Source organism: Daktulosphaira vitifoliae, unplaced genomic scaffold (assembly GCF_025091365.1).
Source record: "Daktulosphaira vitifoliae isolate Bord-2020 unplaced genomic scaffold, ASM2509136v1 Scaffold_3, whole genome shotgun sequence".
Taxonomy (NCBI): Eukaryota; Metazoa; Arthropoda; class Insecta; order Hemiptera; family Phylloxeridae; genus Daktulosphaira; species Daktulosphaira vitifoliae.
The window spans coordinates 3,370,044-3,382,734 of NW_026099574.1; the positions used below are offsets into that span (position 1 = coordinate 3,370,044).

Here is a 12,691-nt window from a genome sequence, read left to right on the forward strand (position 1 = left end):
AACGTATATTTTAAAATAAGTTTCCAATTAACTGGCAACGTGTTTCAGTTCTGCCGTCTTATACGCTACAGCTATTAATTAAAAAAGTAATGGTATAAATAATCGTGTAAGCTCCTTTCTTGACTATCTTGGATAAATCGATTTCCAAACAATCACAAAATAATAAGAGTAAATTACATAAATAAATTGAAATATTGGGCTAGAAAAATACCAAAGAAACAATAAGTTATGTTCGCTTTAAGTCATAATAAAATGGCGCTTGCAGATGAAACATTGATAAAATCAGTTGCACTTTTAACACCTCGAGGAGGTGCTACACTTTGTATAATTAATGTTTGTCGGGTATTTTGGCGGAGGATACGTCATGTGTAAAAAAACGCTGTGGAATGTGTATAATGATTTCCAAGTGAAAAATAATTGCCAGAACGCTTCGTGATAGAGACTTGGCGATGCGGAAAATCAACTCAGGCACTGCACTGCGCCAACGGTTGTTGCCCGTGGGCTAATGACTTTTCGACCAGATAAGCGATACACGTATAAATAAGAGATTTGAAAGAAACACCACAATGAAGGAACCGAATGAGAATGAAGCGAAAAACTTTTAAATGATAAAAAAACTGGATATCATTCCCAAGGCCACGGGCACGGTCGTTTTCTCCAGGGGACGGGCACCAGCAACGGCACACATCGTAATCGGTTATGCAATGATGAGCAAATCGTTATGATACAATGTTATTATTTTCCAGTTATTTCAAGTACATTAGTGCATAATGTGCACCCACTAGGTCGACCCACTAATAACACTAAAGCGGTACTGCAGATCAACATCCGATCACGTTATGCACGACATGGAATATACCGGAATTTTTCCATTAAGTTTGCTGTGCTATCTTCCAAACATCGATAAGCGAGCCTAAGGACTTTTGACCGGGGGACGACGACCCAAGTATAAATATCCAAATTATAATCTCTCGTGAGAAACACACGGGCAAAGAGATGTTTCTTCTAGTGGGTGGCTGTGGTGCCGGTCAATAAACTAATAGCTCGGATGAATCGAAGCCGACAGCGAAAACCGGCTGGTCGCTTGAAACGTTTTATTACGAGTAGTTTAGGAGAATAGAAAAATAAACGATAAAAAAAGTTATTAAAGAAAATCTAATATCATTGCGTCCAAGTTAAAAGTCATCTCACGAATATAAGGCAATGACTGATTTATAGGGAAAAAAAAATTATAACACATCAGGGTGGATTAATAAAGTAATGTAAAAAAACGTTGGCGAGCAAAGTCTGGTTTCCTTATGAGGACAATAAAATATCACATCGGCCGTCGCTTTAAGTGCACTGACCCAATACGGTGTTCGCTTACACACACAAACTCTGTTAAAATACATATACCTTATTATGCCTGTGGTCTGCGGCCTGTACGCAGCTTGTACACGCGTCTGTGTATTATTTTTTCCCATGGGCACGGGACACCATTTGGCACCGGCGGTCGTTCCGCATTGCTAAACTCATCTTTTTCTGCACGCCATTAAAACGACAAGTTCAACACACATCGTATCGTATGAACAAAGACAAAAATCAAATGTGCTCGGATTATAACGCGGAAAACAAACAGCGATCAAAAAAGAATGACCCAGGTGTTTTTTTTTACTTTGTTTACTCTTCTATAATACCGTCAGAGACAAACGACGTTTCCGTTTCAGAACCGCAATCGGAAACACTCGATATCTCATTCTTCTGCTCAAATGAACCGCGTATTTTCACTGGCGGTGTTAACATTTTCTAGTGTATTGACACGCGGACGTCGTCAAGTATACAAACATAACAGAGCACAAATAGCAATTACGATTTTTGAAACCCAAAGTCAGGGCCCCAGGCGTAGTAGGTTGCCTTGTGTGAACTCACTACGATATATTTTTACAATATGCTATTTCTTTGACAAAATACATTGACTCTTTATACCCGTGTTACATATAAAGTACAATGCGACGATACAAGGTCTCGAGCTTATTGTAAACGGTCACGTTTATTCAAATGCGACTGTCTCGGGAGACTATTTCATGATCAACCGATCCTAAATCGAAATCATCGCCGTAGCTATTAGTAAACATTGGGATTTATGTTTAAATTACCAAATTAAAATAATCAATTAATGACAAATAATATCGACCTCGATTACTGCTCGAAAAACCATCGTATGTTTTAAGTGAACAAGTCATTCTTTACAAATATTTATTTACAAACACAATATGCAAATATCTCGTAAAATGATACCGTATATGGACATTTTTCCAGTGCTGATTAACATTCATTTTTGTTTTCGGACCGACAATTACATTAAAATGTCTCTTCTCTTAATAATTTATTAAGAATGTCTATAGTTGTACTACGATCTTCCGTGCGGACGCAAAAGGAATTAATAACCTTGTCGGTCGGCCCACGCACTGATCTCTCGTAGTTCTTAGTGAATCCAAAAGTTAAAACGAAAGGAAAATCAATTGTAATCTTCGCGACATCGTTTTTACAGCGCTGTAGNGTCGGCCCACGCACTGATCTCTCGTAGTTCTTAGTGAATCCAAAAGTTAAAACGAAAGGAAAATCAATTGTAATCTTCGCGACGTCGTTTGCCGCGCTANTTCGCGACATCGTTTTTACAGCGCTGTAGTAATTCACTCGGTTAAAAAAGAAAACAGAAATGACCAAGTGGGTTTCTGAAAACAAACATGTACATTCTTAGCTGAAATTTTATTTTAACGGCTATTATTGAGTCGATGACCACTGCGATTGGCGCTATTGGGCAGACCCGGTGGTATCTAGCAGCTTTATGACGCGTGTCTGCATGTCGCTTTTTAATAGATGCCCCCACGAACGCCAACGATATATAAGTATTTATATCCGTTAGACTTATCTAAAAATAGCACTAAAAAAATATCTAATAATAATATTGCTATTATAATAATATAAGGATTCACACGGGATAACAGCACAATAACATGTATTTCGGTACCGCCCATCGAATTTTACTTGTAGTATGCTATCACTCGGAAATAGTATAATTACTACTTAATAGCAATAATGGTACACTTTAGTTTTGTGCGTATTAACGGTAAATCGCGTGAGCTTCCACGGTCAGAGCCCCAGAAAAATTAGGAAATATTAAGTGAAGCTAATGACCTATGAAAAATGAACCGGACTGAACACAATGACAATAAATTTTTCTCATATAGAATTACCTTTTATTGCATTTAAGAGTATTGGTAGAAATATAATTTGGTTCAATGTAGTTTTCAATGTTAACATAACTATGCTATCATACAGTTTCTCGCTTAACTTACTAAAATGTTTAAAAACGATGAACCGAAACAATTTCAATGAATATTTTATAATATAAAGAACTATATTAATCTGCATAAAAACAACATAATTATCAATTTAGAGTCGAGTATAAAAATCTCTCAACTCTTTTAAAAGTCTCAAAGTAAAATATGTACATTTTCTATTTGTTTTAATATAATAAACATGTTCACGTTACAACAGATAATTTTATTTTCTGAAAATAAAATCACGTATTTTTACTATAATTACTGTGACTGAAGACATCGCAAAGGAGTTATGGTTCACTGCCACACTGCCAGTAATTATAATATTAAAAATTTAATGATTTTACTTTATTGTATACATTCTAAAAGTACGCTTTGCATAATAACAATGACCATCAAAACCGTTAAATAAAATATCTTCGCGATAGTGGAAATGTTCTCATTAAAACGGCTACGGCTCATTTAATTTTGCACGACAAAAAAAAACTTCATTAGGCTTCTTCATTGATAAAAATCCAAATCACAAAAAATAATTTAAAACATCGAAAAATCCTGTTTCCTCAACGGGCATTTTTCCTTTCAAATGACTTCTGTGTATTTTAATCAGAGAAAATTTCCTAGTAAAATGAGTGGATGCTTTGCGAAAGAATAACTATTACTTACTATCGAACATTTCTTCAGAATTATAATTTTATAGGCTATTTCATAACGGTTTAAATCAAAGTCTTTGACCCGTAGGCTTTTGATACGAATAATTAGACATTAGTTTTTGTAATACTGTCCAATACACTGGTATGTCAATATATTGTAGATTTATACAGAATTGATGTCGATCGATGTGAACATTTTCGACTTGAATGTTTTCTAAAGTACATAATAATCATGTTGCATGGTAATGTATTAAAAAAACTCGGTCGTTGTCCGTTATATTTCATTGTTTCATCGCGGTATTCCTGAAGTATGTAAGTGCCATCAAAAATCGTGTGAAATCCTCCACTATCATATTTTGCACGCGTAACCTAATGAACGCATTATGGTCATCAAACCTGCGGTGCAATGACTGGTTTGTCCGGTGTGTATAGTGATAGGCACTCAACGTTCACACATACTACACGTTGTTCTGGAAGGTTTTTCACTAATACGGTTAATCTAACGGTACCGCGGTAAAGTGCAGACACCACTGGCTAATACACATACGCGTTATTTAATAAATTACATATTATCAACGAACAATTTATTTCGGAGTAACACGTTTTTCGATCCTCCAGGATTATGACTATTATACGCCATACAGTTATAATTTATTTAATTGTACTAATATTAAATATTGTTACTTGAAAAACGTGTTTCACCCACTGATCCTCGAGTCTTAGTCCATCGCAAAGTTATTATCATTGTTATTCATTCAGTTGATTAATTGTGAAATAATTGACAACATTTTTATTTTTTTTTCAGAGCGATGCTAGGCATGGCTCTAGGGAGTGATGCTCCCACGAGCTCCTATGACCGTAGCCGGTTAACCGCGGCTATCCTGTTAATAGTTTTTGTAGCACTCACCAAGTCCGGTAAGTAAATCTAATTTCACGTTTTATTCGGTTTTGCTATAAAAATAAAATGCATAAATGCAAAAAAAAAATACAGCAAACATATGAGTTAAATTGACGTCTGTCACAGGTTTCAATATAAATGGTTTTCACGTTGTAGTATACGTTACATTCTATAACTAACAATTAAATAAATTAATAAATTTAACTAATTAACTTCTAGATACTTTTAATAACATTTCATATAGCATTAAATATATATATATATATATATTTATTTAACATTATCATAACACATAAAATATTGTAATAATCTTCTTATTACTATAAATCAGAGTTAGTTTTCAGCTTAGACCCGAAGATTATTTTTAATTTTTTTAAGAGCGATGAGAAGTGATCTTTCTTCTTATCGATTAAAAGTGTAATAATGTAGTGTTAATGGTAGGAATTTATCTGTAAAATAAGAACTTTAAGTTAATGTAAGGTTGTTTCTTAGACCTGTCTAACATTCCTCACGAAAAATGTTTATTTAGTTGAAAATTTTAGCCCATAAAGTACAAATCGGCAAAGAAGCCATTTTTTGCTCATTACTCTATTATAATGAACTATACGCAGGCAAATGTATGTGTAACTTAATTCTGGTTACGTCTAGTAGATAACAATTTTATGTTCAAATAAGTCATTTTCTAATATATAACTGGTCTTTATATACATTTTTCATTTTATAACGAGAATTAGTTATAATAATATTTAGTCAAAGATTCAAGAAGCTTAATATTTTCCTAAATCATATATAGTTATTTTACGTATTTAATTATTAAAATCGAGTCCAAGTAGTATTTTTCCCATCATTAAAGTGTAATTATATTACACTAAAAAATAATAAATATTACATTCATTTTCAAATTATTAAAATTTTATACAGAGTATTTAGTGTACATTGAGTGTTCAGTAAGTAAGAAAACAAGTTTCTATTGTTCTTATTGCTTGTAACAATTAACCTGTTTCCTTACTTCTTGAACACCTAATATATATTTAATAATAAAAAAGCTCTGATTAAGAAGTAGTCAGTAATTAAAATTAAATTTGTATTGTCTTATTTCATAAATTATCTTTTAGGCAAAAATTCAAACTACTAATGTCTTATGTACTATGTATATTATCATGGGAATTTCATTAAAAAATGGACATTTTAAACCGTTACAATATTTACAGAATTTCAAGTGAACCGACCAAGTACTAAAAATATTTGTATTGTTTATTTATATGTAGCGTTAAATTAAAACAATAGCAAAAAAATACAAAAACGTTCCCAAAATATTTTTTAGGAAGCTTCATCATAGATATTTGAGTATTTTAACAATAAAATGACCCCAAAGTTACGAATTAACAACTGTACTATTCGTACTAATCATAATCGTATTGGTTTATATTGTTATATTTTATATTCTTTATGGATTATAAAAGTGAATATTTTATGCTTTATTTTTTAATTAAAGTTCAGCAATAATTTTATATTTTTAATTTTTCTTCTATATAATTAAATTTGTGATCTATAACTTTATGTATTATTATTATCTATTCATAAATAAACATTTATTTTCAATAATTACTTTGTCTACTGTAAATGCATAATATATATATAGATATATATATATATATATATTATACATACTTCAACTCCATCTAAGGATATGGTTAGTTATTTTACATGATTTTTCATTCGAGCTTACTTTTAAATAACCGGATCCTTATATTTATTGCACCACAAATATTAGAGTAATACTACATTATCAAACATTCTGCGAGTTAAAATGTGAAATATGTGACATCATATTCATTGTGTTCACAGTATAAATCTCTGATAATATTTTACAGATTGTAAAACATTTTTCGCCTTTTTTACAATAATATACACGTAATCTTTTCATTACAATAGTGACATAAACGATGCAATATATCAAAATCAGTATTTTGTGTGTTACTGACCCATCAATGACTGATATTATAATATAAAATATTACACAAAGTCCTTTCAAATTAATTAATTTAATTATTGTTATTTTATATTTAAAAAAGCAAAAATATATTATGTAAGTAAAAAATTTAAAGTTATGTTAATTGTTTTTATCCAAGTATAGTGTTTTTCATAAATTAATTATGAACTATTCTTAGTCTACTTTTAATAAACTTACTTCGAAAGAAAGTTTTTAAGTTAATATGATATAGCTCATTATTTTATTTCAATTATAATAAGATGAAATGAAATTATATTTATTACATTTTCAAGAAGTTTTTTTATGAATAATTTTAAGACTGTATTATTGTTTTTATGTTTCAGCTCCAGCAACAATTGGGGAAATTGAGCCAAAAAAAACTGATATTGCCGAGTATTTTTCAAGTACGCAAAATACTTTTATTAAACATTATCATTTTTAGATTGTTAAAAACAATTAAATTACTTGAATTTTTTAACTCCGAAATAGAAATATCAATATTTATCACTTACATTGTTAAATTAATATTAAACAAAGCAGATTTCTATAGGCTAAATTTAACATTGAACTTCCGAATACTATTTTATAAATTTATAATAAGGCAGCATGGTTATGCAAAATACCTACACTAGAGTCAATAATATCACATGATTGTATCTAATATACTACGTAGTTGTTAAGCAACAACCTATTTTGCCCCAAATCAATAATATTTGAATAATTATTTCCTTTTCTAAATTTATTATTATTATTTACTTTTCATTTAATTCTGTGGTTATTTGCAAAAAATTTAATTATCAATTTTAGAAGAGCAAAAATAAATTTAAAATTTAAATGGCATTTTAACGAAATCGACATATTACAGGTGATAAAACCAACCTTATCGTTAAAATAGTTTTAAAAACTTATTACATTTTATTAAAATTTAATCATAATATTTTTACAAACAAAAGCACACATTCATTTTTAAATAATATATGATAATAAATCTCAAAACCCTATATTTGTGACATATTAGCTTTTTAATATAAGCCATACAGTTATGTTATATCAAGTCAGCTTAGAATTATTTGTACACCTAATATTTGTAAAATGTTTAAAATAACTCGCCACATAATATAATAAGTGATAATATGACATAAACTAAAATAATACCAAATATTTGTTTGTAATTTAACTTTTTAAAATGCTAAATTTTAAGCATCTTATTATAACTCAATTTTCAACAGATTTAAATGGCTGCTTCTACAATTACCAACATTACGATGAAGGTGATCGTATTGTTACCAGTGAACCATGTTTGAATTGTACATGCCATAATCGAATGTTAATGTGCTTTTTGAGGGTGTGTCCTTTCACAAAAGCCATAGGACAAGACTGTATCGTAGAAAAATCACCGGATCAATGTTGTCCAACAATCACTTGCCCTGAAGGTATGTTACATTTATAAAATTGATTATTGTTTCTTTACATCAATAAGCCATCTAGTTGGTTTTTATGACGTTACAGTACCTGTAGAATTATTGACTAGCTCTACAACACAAATACCTACAACAACTACAGTGGGGTGGCGAGACAACTATGGATGTATAATGAACGATAATGAATTTTTCGCAGATGGCGCACAGGTAAAGTTAAAAATCTTGAATTTATTTATGAGATTAATACTAATAAATAATATTTATGTAGCTACCTATTGATTTAACAAAACCTTGCGAACTATGTTATTGCATACGAAATAGAACAGCTTGTGTAATGCAAGAGTGCACGTTACATGTTGAAGGTTGTAGACCAGTATACTTAGATGGTGTTTGTTGTCCTGTTCGATATGATTGTGGTAAGTTTACAATGGAATCACATTTTATTAAAAATAAAATACAAAATAAAAATATTATAAATTTTAAATTATATCATTTATACATATTGAAATTTATCTATTAATGTAGGTGTAATAATAAGGTTTTAATAATTTAATTCTTCAACGTTAGACAACATAATATTGCTCTTTAAATTACCGTTTATAGTAGATTATTAAAAAAAAAAAAATAACTATTAAAAATCTTTATAACAAATTTTTGTGGATTTAAGTAAAATATTTTATTAATTTCTTTTAGATTACGAAAAAGATAAACCAACAACATCTGCACCTCAAATTACTGGTGGATTAGTATTTTCTACAACATCTGCGCCATTTGGTTGTCGTGTAAATGATGAAGTATACAATGATGGAGAATCGATACCAATGCTATCTGAAAAACCGTGTCATCATTGTTATTGTATGAGAGGTGACATTGTTTGTGCTGTACAAGATTGTGGAGAACCCCTCAGAGGAAAAGACTGTGTTCCAGAACCTACACCAGCCGGTCAATGTTGCCCAACTTCATATCGATGTGGTATGTAAAAAAAAATATTTTTATCTAATCTCTTAAAAGATTATATTAATTTAATCTTTTCTAAAATTTTAGCAAACGACACGATTAATTCAGACGATGTAACAACTCTCACACCAGTTATGTCTACATTCTCCGATGAAAATGAAGCTGAAAAAAATCCATCTCTCGAAGAAGCCTATCAAAAGCTAGGAGAAAATAAACCAGCTCTACCATCTGTTTTGGAGGATGAAAGTATTGGTGTCGAAAACACAGAAAATCCTATTATTAAAAATGAATTATCCACCATTAAATACGAAGTCTCAAGCAGTTCAACGAGTATAGGTACTAATAACCCTGAGAATCAATTGGGTTTCGATATTTCAACACAAATTAATGAACAAAATAAATTAAACGTCATGAACCCAGATAAGACAGAAAAAATTGATGTTAACGAAAATGTTGAAAATGAAGGGGCTTGGACAACTACTAATCCTCCGATCAATGAATATACAAATAGTTATACCACTAATCAGTCATCAGTTCATAAAGTTCAAAACTCAACTATTGATAAAGATAATAAAACTGGAAGTTTTATTGAACCAATAAGTTATGATAAACACGTAACCAATTATCCTACATACACAACACTAGAGAATTCTGCAACAGAAATTGCTGCAATAGAAAACACATCAGATAATACTACAGCAGTTGTTAATAAAAATAAACCACCAGCAATAAACAACCAAGAAAATACTGAATCAACTTTATCACTTAACACTATGACAACAGAATCTCCAAACGAAGTGGATCAGTCAACTATTAAAGAAAACAAACAAGAAAACTCGCAAAATTCACAAGACAATAAATATAACAATACAAATGATCAACAAAATACAAATGACAACATTCCCACTACAGAATTATTACATAGCACAAGTGAAAAACCAATATCTTCACAAATTAATCAAGAAAACGTTCAAATGCACCATGGAGGAGATAATTACTCACCGACAGAGATCCCAACAAGTAGTTCGCAAATTAGCAGTTCATCTGGCCCACAAGAAGAAAATAATGTTCCGATCGAAGTTTCGACAACTACTCCACAAGTCTCAAATAATCAAGATAATAACCAAGAGCAACATAATGAAAACACGTTGCCAGCTGAATTCTCACCTAGCACAGAAGAATCATATATAAGTCAAATTAATTCACAGAATGAAGAAGGTTTAACGCCAACTGAAATTCTTTTAGACGGTGAACATGAGCCAATACATCAAAATCCTGAAGAAAATATCCAAAAAGATGAAGTAAATACCGAAAATTCTATAGTAGATAATAAGCCAAACAATATTATTAGCGATTATAAACCTGCTAACGAAAATCTAGCACACAGTAGCACTCAGTCAGATTCTAATGCAGAACTAACTGTTAACGAATACGAAAATGCAGTTACGCAATCCACTGTTCTCCAGGATAATAAAAAAGTACCTAATGAACAACCAATCGAAGACCACAACATATTTATGGTATCACCGTCATCTCCGCCACTCTTTGCTCATGACCAAATTAAAGAAATTGAATCGCACACCTTAATTATTTCAAACGCCAACAATGAACAACACTCAACTACTGAAAATATTCAAAATGATATCATTCAAACTTCACCACCTTCATCCGAACATGAATCAAATGGAAATCCGTCAGATGATCACAAAGAAAATTTTGATGAAACTAAGCCAATTGTAAACGACATTGAAGAAAGTATAACGACAACCTTATCAGATAGTTCAACGACTAATGCTGTAGAATATAATAAATTAGTCGAAGAAAATTTAAGTGGTAATACTGATCAAATTAATACAGATATTGAAACTTCTACAATTAAACTGAATACATATGATGGTACTAACATAACCACCGATACTCAGAAAAAACCTTTGGAAGGTTCATCTGAGATTTCTTTAAGTAACAATGTTACGAAACAACCAATAACCACCAATGACCATGAATATTCACCTAATAATCTCGAAGTTATACCAAATTCTACACCTATATATCAACAGCAAATTGAAGACAATAACATTCCAAGTCAACCAAACACTCAAAACTTAAATGAACCAATAAAAATACATAATGATTTAGAAATATCCACCGAAACTGACTCGATAAATGATTATTCATCTACACCTAATAAAAATGAATATGTATCAAAAAATCCTGAAATAGAAAATTATGAAACTACTCAACATGAAACTTACATAGAAACCACAAGTGCAGTTTTACCACAAACAAATCCAAATGTAGTATCATTTTCAGAAAAAAATGATAACAATATTATTACAGAATCAGCTTTAAATCTAGCACCCGATGTAACAACGATATCACCCGAAAAAAATCAAGACAAAATCAATGGAAATGATGTATCTAATACCAATAATGAAATAGAAAATGAAAATATTTTCAACTCTTCCAATCCTCAAACTATTAGTTCAAACGTTAACATTGGATCTGGAAATTTAGAATCAACAAATCAATTCATAGACAACATTGAAACAACCATTAATCCAACATCTAGTTCATTAAATAATAATGAAAATTCTATTAACAATTCTTCTATTGGTATATCTAATATTACACCTGATAATTTGAATAATAATGAGATACTAACTACAAACGTCATGGAAAATATCTCAACTGACGCTCCATATAACCATGAAAGTATTGATACAAGCACTAATAGTATTTTTACTCAAGATTATCAAGGTTCTCACATATCATCTACAGAAATCAACTCCAATGCAGAATTACCAAATGCTAATGAAGTTCTAAATTCTAATCCTGAAACTTTTACATCACCAATTGAAATTGAAGGAAACTCGAATGAATCATCAGTCACTCAAGTGCCTTCTACATCTGACGAAATATCTGGTGATGGTGTCGATAATCAATCAAATTATTCTCCAACAAAAACTGAAGAAGAAACAATATCAACTACTGATAAATATCCTGGAGAGAAATTCGACGAAAGCTCTACTCAAATAAATAGCAATCAAAGAGTACCAGGAGAAGGTAGTTGTTTGGTTGATTTCGTGACTTATCCCCATAAAGCTGAAGTACCTAAATCAAATCCATGTCATGAAAAATGTGAATGCTTAAACAGTATCGTGACATGTACATCAATTGAATGTCCTCCGCCTCCACATCATCATAAAAATTGCATACCTTTACATCCAGGAAACGAATCTTGGTGTTGTCCTACTTACATGTGTGGTAAGATAATTTAAACAATTAATATTTTATTAAATGATAAAATAATTCCGCGTTATATTATGTAAAAAAAAAACATTTAAAACTTAACTGTTTTTTTTATGAAATACCTAATTATTAATTAATTCATTAAAAACTGTTATCCAATTTTGAATATATTTTCCAAAAATATAATAAGTCATTTTTTA

At 30.6% G+C, this 12,691-nt stretch overlaps 1 protein-coding gene across 50 annotated transcripts in view; it reads left to right on the forward strand.

The window, feature by feature from the left end:
- LOC126902931 (probable serine/threonine-protein kinase DDB_G0282963) overlaps positions 1–12,691 on the forward strand; it is a 39,330-nt gene that overhangs the window by 21,152 nt on the left and 5,487 nt on the right. For 49 of the 50 annotated variants that reach the window (XM_050680685.1, XM_050680688.1, XM_050680672.1 and 46 more), the window contains exons 3-9: positions 4,779–4,888; positions 7,209–7,268; positions 8,094–8,297; positions 8,353–8,492; positions 8,554–8,701; positions 8,979–9,257; positions 9,330–12,506. In XM_050680685.1, coding sequence (XP_050536642.1) covers positions 4,783–4,888; positions 7,209–7,268; positions 8,094–8,297; positions 8,353–8,492; positions 8,554–8,701; positions 8,979–9,257; positions 9,330–12,506 — 4,114 coding nt within the window. In that variant the 5' untranslated portion in view covers positions 4,779–4,782. The remainder of the gene's footprint in view (positions 1–4,778; positions 4,889–7,208; positions 7,269–8,093; positions 8,298–8,352; positions 8,493–8,553; positions 8,702–8,978; positions 9,258–9,329; positions 12,507–12,691) is intronic. The other variant, XM_050680663.1, reaches the window with a different exon arrangement.